The sequence below is a fragment of the Heptranchias perlo genome, chromosome 18, assembly GCF_035084215.1.
Source record: "Heptranchias perlo isolate sHepPer1 chromosome 18, sHepPer1.hap1, whole genome shotgun sequence".
In the NCBI taxonomy this organism is placed as follows: domain Eukaryota; kingdom Metazoa; phylum Chordata; class Chondrichthyes; order Hexanchiformes; family Hexanchidae; genus Heptranchias; species Heptranchias perlo.
In genome coordinates this window covers 16,897,054-16,912,462 of record NC_090342.1, presented here as the reverse complement: position 1 = coordinate 16,912,462, position 15,409 = coordinate 16,897,054, and the positions used below count along the sequence as shown (strand labels likewise).

At 38.2% G+C, this 15,409-nt stretch overlaps 1 protein-coding gene across 6 annotated transcripts in view; it reads left to right on the top strand.

The window, feature by feature from the left end:
- The window catches only part of LOC137334627 (voltage-gated potassium channel KCNC2-like), a 123,388-nt gene extending 117,927 nt beyond the window's left edge, over positions 1-5,461 (top strand). The window contains exons 3-5 of one of the 6 annotated variants that reach the window (XR_010966190.1): positions 2,672-2,836; positions 3,663-4,285; positions 4,416-5,461. Coding sequence is in view for 5 of the 6 variants with exons in the window: in XM_067999447.1 (XP_067855548.1) it covers positions 2,672-2,836; positions 3,663-3,799 (302 nt within the window). In the remaining variant the exon portion in view is untranslated. Of the gene's footprint in view, positions 1-2,671; positions 2,837-3,662; positions 4,366-4,415 lie in introns of those variants that run through there. The other 5 variants (XM_067999451.1, XM_067999450.1, XM_067999448.1 and 2 more) reach the window with 5 other exon arrangements.
- The last annotated feature ends 9,948 nt before the right edge of the window (positions 5,462-15,409 follow it).

Below are 15,409 nucleotides of genomic sequence, written 5' to 3'. Positions count from 1 at the left end.
ATCAGGTCGCCTGTTGGGCACACTGCAGCTCGCCGGCTTGATGCAAACGACGTCTTAAAATTGTGGCTGCCTGTCCATCGTGTATATAGGCAACAGGCCAGTGGCCAAAAGTCAAAATTGACCAGCGTAATTTCAATCCATGTAATTTGGAGTAAGAGGACGATAGTTTTCTTGGAAAAGCAAGGCGATAAACTTATAGATGTTTCCTGCTGATGTCCTAACATTTGAGTAACTTTCTGCTTCAAAATATTACATTAATATGAAAGTTAGTTCGAAACATCATCATCAGCTTCAAAATAACAGCAACTAGATCTAGTCAGCAGTCTAGGAAACATGGGGGGGTAAAATCCATCTTGGACAGTAGCACCAAAAGGGCAATGGCGAATTGGCATGGAATGGAAAAGAAAATTGAGCAGATTGCAAAATGGGCTGCCAAATCACTATCGCCCATTTTGCGCTACCCCCAAGACCAATTTCAGCCCATTAAGGTTATGTGGAAATCTTAGGGCAGATTTTGTACATGCTGTATGTACATACAGAGCCTGTCTGACTTTCTATCCATTTACGTTAATGGCCAGAAAATCAGGCAGACTCCATTGCATGAGTTTGTCAATGCTCTCTGCCCAGAGTGCAGCTCCAACAACACTCAAGAAGCTCGATACCATCCAGGACAAAGCAACCCGCTTGATTGGCACCCCATCCACCACCCTAAACATTCACTCCCTTCACCACCGGCGCACAGTGGCTGCAGTGTGTACCATCCACAGGATGCACTGCAGCAACTCGCCAAGGCTTCTTCAACAGCACCTCCCAAACCCGCGACCTCTACCACCTAGAAGGACAAAAGCAGCAGGCACACGGGAACAACACCACCTGCACGTTCCCCTCCTTGTCACACACCATCCCGACTTGGAAATATATCACCGTTCCTTCATCGTCGCTGGGTCAAAATCCTGGAACTCCCTTCCTAACAGCATTGTGGGAGAACTGTCACCACACGGACTGCAGCGGTTCAAGAAGGCGGCTCACCACCACCTTCTCAAGGGCAATTAGGGATGGGCAATAAATGCCGGCCTCGCCAGCGACACCCACGTCCCATGAACGAATATTAAAAAAAATCCTTTATGCTCATGCACAAGAAGAGGAAAATCGGCCCTCCAATTGTATGTGGCATATAATATATGCTAACAAAATTCCATGAGAATTTTGAGTGATTGTAACACTGGTTCTTCCTATTCAAAGCATCTTGGCTACATTTAATTGAAAATGCAACTAAAAATTAAATAAAATGTACAAAACAAATGCAAGACTGATATAAACCTGCAGCACAGATTTCTCAGGCGCTCTATGTGTTAATGTATTACGTTTCAAAAAATACATTTTCTCTTTATGTTTACGTGAAAGTCTTAGCAACAAAATGTAAAATTTTGATATGTTTTAACTGTGTTTATTTTCAACTAAACTTTAACTTGATTCAAATCTGCTATTTCTAATATATCATCTTAAAATGTAGTTTCTTGAGAATTCTATACATCGAGTTACATTGAAAATACAGCACAGAAACAGGCCATGCAGCCCAACTGGTCAATGCCGGCGTTTATGCTCCACACGAGCCTCCTCCCTCCCTACTTCATCTAGCCCTATCAGGAAACCCTTCTATTCCTTTCTCCCCCAGGTGCTCATCTAGCTTCCCTTAATTACATCTATGCTATTTGCCTCAACTACTCCTTGTGGTAGCACGTTCCACATTCTTATCACTCTTTCGATAAAGAAGTTTCTCATGAATTCTCTATTGGATTTATTAGCGACTATTTTATATTTATGATCTCTAGTTTTGGACGCTCCCACAAGTGGAAACATTTTCTCTATGTCTACCCTATCAAACCTGTCTTTATCAGGTCACCGCTCAGCCTTCTCTTTTCTAGAGAAAAAAGTCCCAGCCTGTTCAAACTTTCCTGATAAGAATATCCTCTCAGTTCTGGTATCATCCTTGTGAATCTTTTTTGCACCCTCTCCAATGCCTCTACATCCTTTCTATAATACGGAGACCAGAACTGTGCACAATACTCCAAGTGTGGTCTAACCAAGGTTTTATACAAGTTTAAACAAGCTACAAACAAGACCTTAACATAATTAGGTTTATTATTGAATGAAAGGAGAATGGAACAGAACTTGTATTGAATGCTAGATTTTAGTACAAGTCAATGAAACCAACATTCTTAGAAGTCTGCATTCTGATTAATAAATGTTACAGTTTGCTGATTGCTGTACTAAAGGACAGTGTTATTTTTTTGCTCATGATGTATTCACACATTTAAGAAGGAATGGTCAATATAATGATCAGTAGCTGTACAGTAGTGCATGGTGTCAGTTCTCTCCTTGTGACCGCATTGAGAGACGCTGTATGTGCAAATGCATGTTCATGTGATAACTGTAGGCTGTGATGGAATCCTCTTCCCTATTGAGTGCCTTATCCCCTTGCCTGATGTGTTTAGCATTTTCACTGCTTCACCATGCCTCATTAGTTTGTTTATATGTAAGGAATAAATAATTCAAAAGGCCAATTCATCTACAAACTTGCATGCCTCTGTTATGAATTCAGATTGTAGACTGTTGTTTTGAACTAGTGGTATATATGCAGAAACAATAAATAGAATGGTGATGTGAACAGTGTTGTCAGGTGACGACAGTGCAGGAAGTGACCAGCCACTATCACCTGAAGACAGGCTACCAATCAGACGGTCTAGCGCCAGGGACAAAAACAGAAGAAGGGGAACGTGTTTCTTGCTGACAACAGGTGATTATGCGTGTACTACTGATGGAGGGATCAGGAAAGGTATGCAATTCTACTTAGAAAGCTAAAAACCAGTTTTGAAATTAATTGCATAAACTAATTTAGAAATCGTGGTGCATTTTTCATATCATACTTTTCTGTGCAGTCATGTTTCTTGTAATGCATTAGCTAATGGACATCCTTGTATACATTTTTAAGTGTACTTTTGTGTACGTTTTAAATTTTAATCAAACTACAGTCAGTTCTCACACATATAAGTCCATCAATGCCTCAATTAGCACAGACATATCTGAAAAGTTCACCATTAACATTTAACCCGTAAGCTATTTCTGTTACTTGTCTAGATTCTTTAAAATAGCACAGAATATCCTCAGCCAATCAAATTTTGATTATGTTATTTGTCTTTACTTCAGTATACTTATTAAGTAAAAGATGTGAGCTGTAAGTTTTTAATTTCTATATATAAAGTAGTTCTAAAAGCTATTAAATTAAATTTGTAAGTGCTTATCTGTTTCTATATGTTGACCATATTTTCTCCTATGGTCAGAATTAACCATATTATAAAAATTACTACAAATAGTTAGTGTCCTTTTAACAGTTAGAAATGTAATTTCCTTCATGGTCTATTTTTAGCACACTAGTTAATATGTTTCTACTAAATTCCTCTCTGCACTATTTTGGCACATTCATTAATGCATTTTGGCACAGAGGGAGCTATAACCCCCAGATCACTCTTAAAGTGACAGTTTATAAGCAAACCAGCTTGTCGTAAAGAAAGGCATGTTTGATTGCATTTCATTTTGTAATGTTGTTTTCATGGCTGTTAACTGATGCAAACTGATATCTGTGCGTTTTTTTTTCGTAAAAGGATATGAAAAGTCCAGAAGCTTAAACAACATAGCTGGCTTGGCTGGTAATGCTCTAAGACTGTCTCCAGTAGCTTCACCCTACAGCTCACCTTGTCCCCTGAGACGTTCTCGATCTCCCATCCCATCTATACTGTAAACAAGCTTAGAATAATTTATTCACGTTACCTTCTAATGCATTATAATATAATTAAGACAACAGCTTTAAGTGTAGATCTATTAGTAAGACTTAAAACCTGCATGATATAACTGTAAATATAAAAATATTGCATAATTAGCTGACGTTTCTGACCTTTGCATTTAATCTTTGCAAAGTAATGCCTCTTGCTTATATGTTCATTTTATCGCATTACTGTTGCAAACTAAGGGCATTTAGAAGATCTGCTTAGCCACTATGTTCAATGACAAGTGTTTTTCAGGGAGATACTGAATACAAATATGTGCTTCCAAATGATATCACTCCATTGGAACTTCATTTCTGTGACTTTGATCCATTTCGAAGATGTCTTGACTTCTGTCTGAGTCCACACAATGTGGCTTGGGTTAAATCATTTGCATGGAACATTCTGTCTCATCGTCTGCAAGCAATGTGCACTTTCTGGGACGTGGATGGCTCTGGATATATGTGTGTATTGCACCATTTGCTGAACAAAGCATTGGCCAACTGTTCTGCATGTTGGAATTTATTACTGTTCTATAGAGCAGATGAGTAATGAAGTGTATAGAACTGAGTGTTTCCGATTGTTTACATGCAGATAACTGCAAAGATGTTGTCTTTACTGGTTACACGCAAGCAGAGACAAGCGCTCATTCTTAATGGCTTCAGGAAGGCACAAACATGAAAAGAGGTAACATTTCCATCATCTGGGGTAACATTTCAATCCAACAAGAAATGCCTAGCTGGTTTAACTGAAACCATATTGGACATCCATATTCATGTGTGAATTATCAACATATATATGTACCTGTTAACTAGATGAGTTACTATGTGTATATAGTTCTATTCCTATAAGCATGATCTGCATGATAAATTCTTGTAAAATATGTATCAATGGAAATATACATTTCTGATATTTAGAGATGTACATTGTTCAATTTGGTTAACATCATCAGCAAAGATATTTATTTCAAAGATTTCAGCAATGGATTTAATATATTGGTGCTGCTGTTACTGACTGCAGTGTTATACTGGTATCAAGGATTTTAGGCTTTTGAAAAAGTAAAGGGATTTTAGCCATAATAAGGATTTTTCTGGACAAATGCTGCATATGAAGTGGTGTTAAGCATAGCTTGCCTCAGAAGTGTCAATGGTAAGATTTAAATAGAGTTAAAATATAATTTTACAAATGTAAGTGTCTGAAATCAGTTGTCCTTGAAGTGAATAAGTGGTAAAGTGGATGAGCTAATTATAAATATTGTGTATATGCCGTATGGGGTGATTTGGCTGTTTACTGAGGCAGGATCTAGTTATGCTGAAATCAGTCATTACTGAAACTGTATATAAAACATGTATATCATTGATAATAGCAATGTTTTTCTGTATTAACCCTGTTCCCTGCAATAAGTCTACACTTTAGTGCTATAGACATGTACAAGCACGCAATTACAGGAAACACTGCTGGAATAAAATTTTAAAAATCATCTGACATTTAATCATATCCATCTTGAATTATTTTCTGCTATTTTTGTGAAGTCGTTAATATAAAATATTTTTGTGCAATTTTGTTACAACCTATTGTTATTGTTCAATATTTTATGTTTGTGAACATATGAACATATTAAACATTTATTTTTTAATTTACTGTATGTTTTTGTGGTCTGTAATGTACATGATATGGATACAGTCTGCAAATCCTTAAACTATTTGTCTCAGTTTCATAGTAGTGGTAAAGGTAAGATGATTGATGAGAATATGTCATTCCTTGTTAATCACATAAAATAACTGAACTGCATAGACCTATTTCTAATAGATGGGATAAAAGAGCTTGTTATTTTCTAGCATTGGTTGAAATAAGCCAAAGGAAGATCAAAATTGATACCAGTAACCCCTTATTAAAAAAAATGTTTTTTTAACATTGCTGTGGACCACTACCAAAATATACAATAAAGGAAACACATTAGAGGCCTATTGGGTACAATGATTAGCCAGCAAGTAGACCAAATGATGTATGCATGAAAAGTTGCAAATGTGTTGCAAGTGCATTATCAGAAGTAGCAACAGAAATAAATATAACTTCTCTTTAGATTAGAGTAGTTTCAAAAATATGATGCAGAACATGTGATATCTCAAAGCAAAGTAATTGGTTCTGTCACTATTGTCATGGCTGTGACTGCAGAAAATGTTCTATTTGGTTAGTTTAGGTCTCTTGTTCATTGATGGCAGTGTAATTGCTGAAGGACTGCTTTTTCAGTGCCTTGACTTTCTTTGACGCAATTGAAGGGAAGACAGGCACCTGAATATAAACAGTCAGGCTGTTTTGTTATCTTCAAATGTGGAATGAAAATAGTACAGTGTAATGTGAGAGTTATATAATGGGCTGAACAATGTAGCTCATGATCTAAGTATGATTTCATTAGGTTTTTCAGAATAGAGACTCCCAAAATATCAGCAACAATAGCTTTAGCGAAGTTACTGATAACTGGTTGTTTGGCTGTCCGTTCGTTAGCGGCGTTCGTTCGTCACTCAGAGCAAAATCCGGCCCTATGTTACAGACCTTGCTGGGAGATACAACAATCTGGTCTGACTAAGATCAGCTGCTCTCTTTTAGTTTTAGTTACTGATTGATGAACCATAGACCGGATTTTGCTGTAAAAATAATGGTGAGGCTAATAGCGCTCACCGTTTTATACTTGCAAATCAAACAGTAACTTCCAGCCACCACACATGTGGAGTTAAACACATAATTCGGGACGTTGCTGTTCGAGATGCCCTGCTCCTCCAAAAGCTGCGCGAAAATGGCATCTCGCCGGCTGACTTACCATTCAATTGTGTTGAATGGCGTGAGGTTCCTGTACTTACCTCATAGATACCGACTAAACTCGCCAAAATCAGTTAGGGCTTGTCCATTCCAGTGTAAGTACCCTTTTAATAGCCAGATAAGTCTTAATTACTGCCAAACAACCTCTATGGCACTGATAATTAACTTTTACAAGTGTGGAGTCTCATTCCTTCAGCTTTTAATTCTTGTTGGACATTTAAAAAAACAATTAAATAGCATTTTTTTTTACTTTTTCTTTCTGTCTCTTATCTCTGACTCTTAATTCAATATTTATTTCCCTCTCTTTATTTTGCTTACTGTACCTGATTTGACATTGAATTCACTATTCTAACTTACACTTCCTGGATCTGACTCTGCGGTGTTATTAAAGATAAGGAGATACACAGTTGCTTGCCCTGTTTACACAGGTCCCAGATGCCCTGTAGAGGACATCATTTGGCTGTCCCATTGACAGTAACTTGCCATGCAAAAGCTCATAGAAAATTTATAGGCAAGTGCAAGTCTAATGAACAGCGCCGCTCACAGCAAAATCCGACCCCATATTACAGACTGTGTTGGGAGATACAACAATCTGGTCTGACTAGGATCAGCTGCTCTCTTTTGATTGTGTTCACCTTATGTTGAATGCAGAATATTGGCCAAGATATGTTTTGGAAGTTCTGGAACCACAGAGATATTGCGATACAGTGAAGCTTTTTTGTTGTTACTTTTAATTTGTGGGCATAATAAAGCAAGAGTTGAGAGTGACAATATTTGGGCCTCACATTAGTACTTTGAAATTTTCCTCAGAGAAGCATTTAAGATAAACCATTTTTCCATTAAATAATTAAGCCACTTTTCATAGTGGCCACTAATCAAACTTTAAGGATACTTTAGATGCACCATTTGTGCCACAGAAGATACAAACACATTCATCCAATCACACAGGGAATCAAGCTGCTAAAGAGATGAATCACATTATATACACCAAATAAATAACAACTGGAGTAACAATAATGCTGCACCATGTTCATTTTCACAGATTAGCCATATGTATGAATTGCCTCAGCTGTATGCCGTTGACGTCATTTCTAAATTTAATTCCGTTGCAAACTCTTGAAACTTCAAAAACTTGACTGTGATAACCCAACTGGTCATTTCATATTTTCTGCCCCAGGAAATGAAAAGGGGAAAAAAAGTGTTTAAAATAAGTATGAGGTGCTGATTTGCCATTAAGGAATGATTTTCTCAAAAAGTACCAGAGGGGATAATTTTAACTTTTGGCGATGGTATAAATCATTGAAAAGGGAAATCGGGAAAGGTGTATAACATGGGGCCGATACAAAATCGACCCATTTAAACTATCGCCAAAAGATAAAATTACCCCCAGAGTGATTCTCAGAAATCAAAATTAGTGACATAAAAGTTGATTCGAGTTACTTATCTCCGTCCAGATTTGGACAACGAACCTTATTTCAACTAACATGAAAAATAGTTGGAGCCAAACTAAACAACAGAAAAGCCATTGGTAATTGAGCACGCTTATCAAGTTGAGTTCCTCAGGGCTCTGTGCACTGTTGGTCATTTAAATTATGGTTGGCTTCTTTTTTGCTTGGCAGTACTCCTCGGTGGTCTTATGTTTTAAAGCTGCATATAGTTACCCATGATTGGAGGCCAGGAGGACAGGAAGTATGACAATGAATTAACATTTTTGATCTTACTATTAAGTCTCTCTTCCTGGTGGCATTTGCCCCTTTTTGTTACTTTCCAAACTCCATAACCCCCTTCCACCACGGTCTTGGCTTCAAACCCCACTCCACAAGTTGGAGACACAGCTGGGTACAGCAGGATGCTGCAGACCAGGAATCTGAGTTTTAAGTGGATGGATAAGCAACTTTGAGATTTCCCAGGCACTGCTGCAGCTGTTTCTAAAAATTAAAGCAGAGGCAGCTCAGGAAATCAGCTGAAGTTTCAATCCCAATGAGGCTGTGTGCCTTCTTAAAACTAGCACTGCTCGTCCAAAACAATACCCATTCTGCACCGATTCAAAGGCCAGTAACACTCCTTGTTAACTAAACACAAAGAAATTACAAAATTATAAAGACTCGCCTCTTTCTTCCTTAGGCCCAAAATCTGCTCCCTCTCTTCTCCAGCTTCAGATCTCTGGACCCAAGTGTTCCCTTCCTGTTTCAGCTTTGGGCTCAGGCCCCAGTACACTTTCTTCAAACATACAGAAGAGAGTAGACACAAAGGGAAAGATGGACTTACAGAAAGAAAGAGAAAATTAAAGTAAGAAAAAGAGTTGAAAAAAAAGTGCAGAGATGACAGCAAAAGAAAACGTGAGACCCATACATAAAGCTAAAATAGAAAGACACAGGAAGGAGAAAATAATTAGAAAGTGGACGAGAAACGGAGTGGCTGCTACAGGAAAAGGCACAGAATATTTATGTTTATTTTTGACTATGAACAATGCCATGGAAGATTAACTACATACATGAAGTTTTATGGAGCACTTTTTTATAATTTGTGACCCAGTTTTGTGACGACAGCAGTTGTCAATTTGAATGCTCCTGGTCATTGATGCTTCAGTGAAATTCACACAGAGGATTAATGGTTGGCATAATTAATGGTTATCACAATTCACTAAGAAATAATTTGCAGTTTTACCAGAACACTCCATAGGTTACCAGAAAGCTCCATAGATTACCAGAAAACTCCATAGATTGCCAGGAAGATCCATAGATTACTAAAAAGCTTCATAGATTGCCAGAAAACTCCATAGATTACCAGAAAGATCTATAGATTACCAGAAAACTCCATGTATACCAGAAAACTCCATGGATTACCAGAAAACTCCATTGATTACCAAAAAGATCCATAGATTACCAGAAAACTCTGTAGATTATCAGAAAACTCCATAGATTACACATTATGCAATAATTACTGTTATGTACAACAAATCTGAGAAATGTGTTTAGATAATAATTGATGATAAAATGCGTGTTTGTCATGGAATTTAGCAAGCGGGGGACTTTTCTTGCTGTTTTCTTTTTGTGGATAGGTGAGTGTAACTACACATAGAACATAAAATGAATATATACCTGCACATATAAATTTAAGGATACTTCCAGACATCTACCAGACATCTATTATGCACATATATATAAATATTGAATAAATAAATTTTAGTAGATCAATATTTTCTTTGTTATCACCTGCATGTTAACACAATTTTAGTATGTTTGCCCTTCCATTTTTCTGTCTCTGCATGGCAGGAAGGGAATGGTAGCTGATTTTTTTTTAATGGTTTGTGCCTATTTAGTTTTGGTTTTCATGATGATGTGATCTACTATTTGTCCATAGCATCTAATTCTGTGGTAGACTTGTGTGGTATCCATCTTTCTGTGGTATATTGGATAACTATTCATAGCATCAATTTCCATGATGATTTTGGGAGCATCTGCCTGTAATGTCCATTTCCTGAAGATGGGGGGATCTATCTGTGATGTTTCATTTAATGGTAGCTTAAAGATGCCAGTTGTTCTGTAATTCAGTGGGAGAGGGGGAGAGTATATAGTATCAATTTCTCCAGTGGTCCACTCTGTTTATTTGTGATGTGTATTCCTTGCGGTTCCCTCAAATTTAAAAAATCTTCCTCACCCCTGCCCATCCCAGTCAATTTTTTTCAAAAATTAAATTCAGTTTTAAATAATCCAAATTTTGGAGCAATTTGAATCTGAATTCCAAGTTTATCCAAACATTCACCCTTAACTGAAGAGATTAATGACAAAAATGACGTGACAGGATTTTGAATTTTGGGAGGTGAAACTGATGGTGAACAGACACGTATGCTCAAACTTACATACACACATACACACATACAAACACACACCTTTACATCTAATATTGCTATAAAATGCCAGGGGTTTGTTGACATTGGGTCCCATTGATGTCTATGATTGTCCTAATTTAACAAAGGCAGCTCAACCAATAAAAACAAGAAAGGTTCTGAAACTAAGCCAAAGCTGAACATGCAGTTAGGCAATATTAAAAAAGATGCCATTGTTTGCTTTGCATAAGGCAAAACGGAGTAATTTAGATTCAAGATAAAGACAAGGTTTTAAGACTTTGGCCTAAAGTTTCCAGGTACATACTGGTGTTGGGTGAGGTTCTTTGCCATCAATGTGTTCATCAGAAAATGACCAGCATTGTTCAGAGGTTGATTTTCTTGGCTCCCCTGTGCCCTGAAGCTGGTCTGACTCAGCCGAAGTGTTCTGCACCTGTCCAGCTTGTGTAGCATTTAATGTATCAGGCTAGTAACATTACCATGGCCTGGCCACATCCCCAGCGCAGGCCCACCTTCTGGTAGGGCCTTGCACTGGTCAGCGGCAGATGAAAGAGGAGTGCAGCTCCAGGTCTGAGAGGCCTGTTGATGTAGTCCTGGCGAATGGTTTAAAGTATTCTGGCTGCTAAAGATCCAGTGGGTAAGTAGGCAAAAAGGTGAAACTTATCAATTTTGGTCCTCATCAGCTTGCTGCTGGGTGTCCCTCAGACCATCCAATCTGAGGCAGGGTCTTGGCACAAGCCCATCACCATCCTTTTGAGGTGATTTCATGTATGGTGCCCCATGTGTGTTACCACAGGAAATAAAGGTAGGAGATTTGGAAATGTCCCCTCCTGCCTTAATACCCTAGCAACACTGGGCCTGCACCTATTGCAGCCGTAGGGCCAGTCTACCGTTGGCCCTCCCAAAGGGAAGTCCCGGGAATCATGGAGCATTATAAGGGGGGATGACCTGGTGTAATAGGTCTCCATCCCCACTTTCCTAACCTTTGCACCCTGGGAATAAGTGTTTCCTGGGGGCAAAGGTCAGGAAGATTGGCCCCAGTATAATCACACAATCTGATATGAAATAAAAGAGCATAGTCCAATATAAATGAAGAGTATTTCAGTATTTGAATACTGCATTGTACAGTTTACAATGTTTGAATTATACTGTGCAATGTATTAATTCCACGTACAATATTTACTTGATGTACAGTTTCTCTCTAATATAATCAAGGCATGTTATTTCCTTGTATTAATCTTATGAAAGTTCATATCACTTCATTGGAGTTATATGGTACACTTGTGATTGCATTTTGTTTATGCCAATCAGGGCTTCTAGGAACATACTACTGCTCAGCTCATTACCTCTGAATTTCATCATGAGGTGAGTTTTCTTTTGGTTTATACCTATATTACAAAAAATAACACATATTTCTGAAAGTTATAACATATGATGGGGTTCAGTTGATGGTGGTAAAGAGCTCAAGCCTTGGAACATACTGCTTGCTATCCATTATTCTAGAGTTACTTCACAAACGTGATTAATCTGAAACAGAAATGCTGGAAATGCTTAGATCTGATTAAATAAAGAAAATACAGGTTAACATTTCAGCTGCAGGCTCTTCATCAGAGCTTTTATTTTGGAATTCCATCATTTGCAGGCTTTTTTTCCCTTTTGTTCCTACAGCAGTATCTTAAATACAATGGACATTAGTTTAGATTACTTTCTGACAGTCAGCTCCCTCCCAGTTAACAACCCAGATCAATTGACTGTGAATTATGTGTTTTTTGAAAGTTATTCACTGATAGCCCTTCAAGCCTACGATTTCAGCACAGAAGGAAGCTCATTTGACTCATCATGCCTGTGCCAGTGCCAGTGCCAGTGCCAGCTCCACATCAGGGCTACCTATTCTAATTCCATTTCCTTGCTTATTCCCCATAGCCTTTAATATTTCTCCAATTCCCTCTTAAATGCCATGATTAATTCAGCCTCAATCACTACTTGCATTCCATATTCTAGTAACTCTTTGCACAGCACAAGAATAATTGTTCAACTAATTAAATTTAAATGTAGGATACTAATTGTACATAATAAATCAGTAGATTTATTAATAAGAGTCTCAGCTGGGTTGACTAGTGGGATTAAATTAATTCTGATTTCATATCAATTTTATGCAAATCTCAGGACTCTTAGGGCCAATTTGCCAGTGATTTTGTGCCTAGTCAGTGCTTATTTCTCAGGTCCCACAGTAAATGGAGGCAGAGACTCCTGATGTTGGGTCTTCACACTTTACATTGCACTAGGATTTTCAGGCCTTCCTCCAAGGGGGACAGATTACCTGTGCTTGCAATAGGTGCAGGCCAGAGGCAGTCATTTAAATGAGGCAGAAGGGGCCGTTCCCAGCCTTTGCACTCTATTCTCTTGTTCCTTTGCCAGTCGGACATCAATTTGGAGGGGTGCCCAGAAGAAGCAACTCTTAAGATCATGTGCCAAGCTTCTCTCTGATCGGAGTCAACAGACCTGCAAGTGATATAAATTTTACTATGGAAAGGGACTTTATTTGACCCTGGTAACTGCCACTAGTGTAATGGAGACTCTCCTGGCATGCGCCAAGATTGCCAGAGTGAAAAATTTCCTCTTATTTTCAATAATTAAGATTTTTAAATAGGAATTACGAGAATAGGCTTGAAAACCTCAGACTCTTCAATCTTGAAATAAGACAAATGAGAGGATTGTACAGAGGTATATAAGATAGTAAATGGAATACTATCTGGACCTCTACTTCATAGCTGCAAGATAAGGCAACAAAGATATAAATTTATAAAAGGCAGGTTCAAAATTGATGTCAGGAAACATTTCTTCATGCAATGAGTGATCAATGTCAGGAATTGTCTCTATGGTAGGGTGGTGGAGGAAGAATCTCTGGGACTATACAAGAGGGAGTTGGATACTGTGATGGAGGGACCATAGATTTCTGTGGAAAAATGAACTAGATGAGCTAAATGGCTTTCCTCATCTGTATTTATCTTTATGATCTTTCTGAGATGATTGCTGCCAGTGATGAAATAAGTGCCTTAGAGAGTGTTTGGCATGAATAGCCCCTTACTGATGCACAATGAGTATCTCACCCCACAAACAATGAGTAAACATGGCCCTCTGTAACATAAAGATATTTAAGGGGTAGAATTCCTTTGTACATTATTTTAACAGAATCGTGAACCCATTGAAAATAAATATATTAACAACTTTGTTAAAATAGCAAACAAAGGAATGTCGCCTATTAACCAGTTAATTAAATTAGTACACAAAGGGATTTACACCCTTTGATATATGTCTAAAGTGGAATTTACAGATTAATAGTGGTGCATAACACTGTGTCATCCATTAATAAAGTATCAATTTTGTGTCTTTTCATTGCAATTAATGCTGATACTAATACTGAACAGAATCAATCCTACTGATTCATAAACTATCAGAGATTTCTGAATATAACAGATGACTAATATTACACAGACTCTACTCGAACAGTGGAAGTAATAAGTTAAATGAACCTTTTTCATTCAATTTTTCCTATGTTCTTATAAGGTATGACAATTATTAAACAATTCATGAAACTGTATTCTATTCTCTTCTAAAGTTTGCTGCTATGGGTTTATTTCAGTCATTTTATATTTAAATGATAAAAATACAATGAGCCAATAAACCCATGATCCTGCTCTGCCACCGATTCACCAGTGCCTTCGAAGCTTACCTCATTGGAATTCCGGGTTCAGGTAATTAGTATATAGGTGGTGGTCAGTCATGCCAGTATCAGCACAGCTAGGGATAGGAATATGCAGTGGGGCCAGCTTCAGGGGGTCACAGCCAGCAAGTCCGACTGAAGACGAAAGCACAGATCAAGATTGCCCCCTTTCTAAGAAGTCACTTTGCAACCAGCTGCTGTAAGGAAACCGGCCGTTGCCCCTTTGATGGACTCCGCTTCTGCCATTGTGAAGTATTGGACATCTGCCTCTTGCAGACGTATAGTGTGTTGGAGGCACTGGAGGCAGGAGTGACAGAATCTTGGTGGCTCATCCGGAGAAAAACAATGAAACAGACTTGATGGGCCAAATGGCCTGTTTGCATGCCGTAACATTCTGTGGTTTCTCATGGGCGTTACGCATGACGCATGGAGCTCCTGCTGGAAACAGGCAGGTACTTCAGAACACCATTTTAATGATGGGAGATGATGTCACTTAGACATCCATGGTATTCCTCAGCCTTCATGCCAGATCTGTACTCTCCATTAATTATATCCATTTACAATGAGCACCTAAGACTACTTGGCAACTATACAAGGCAAAGTCTTCATTTAAAGGGAGAGCAGATGATCAAGGCCAGGCTTGAAAGAATGCTCTGTAAGTGTTTCTCTGTAAATGTTTTCTGATATGGTGAAAAAGGTTTAATTCAAATGTAACCCAACTATTCAAAAAAGGAGGGAGAGAGAAAACAGGGAACTACAGGCCAGTTATCCTGACATCAGTCATCATGAAAATGCTGGAATCCATTATAGGAAGTATTAACAGGGCACTTAGAAAATCATAATATGATGAGATAGGGTCAACATGGTTTTATGACAGAGAAATCGTGTTTAACAAATTTATTAGAGTTCTTTGAGGTTGTAACTAGCAGGGTAGATAAAAGGGAACCACTGGAAGTAGTATATTTGGATTTCCAAAAAGCATTCAATAAGGTGCCACATAAAAGGCTGCTTTGCAAGATAAGGGCTCATGTGGTTGGGGATAATATATTAGCATGGATAGAGGATTGGTTAACGGACAGAAAACAGAGAGTAGGGATAAACGGGTCATTTTCCGGTTGACAGGCTGTAACTAGTGGGGTGCCGCAAGGATCAGTGCTTGGGCCTCAGCTATTTACAACCTATTTTAATGACTTGGATGAA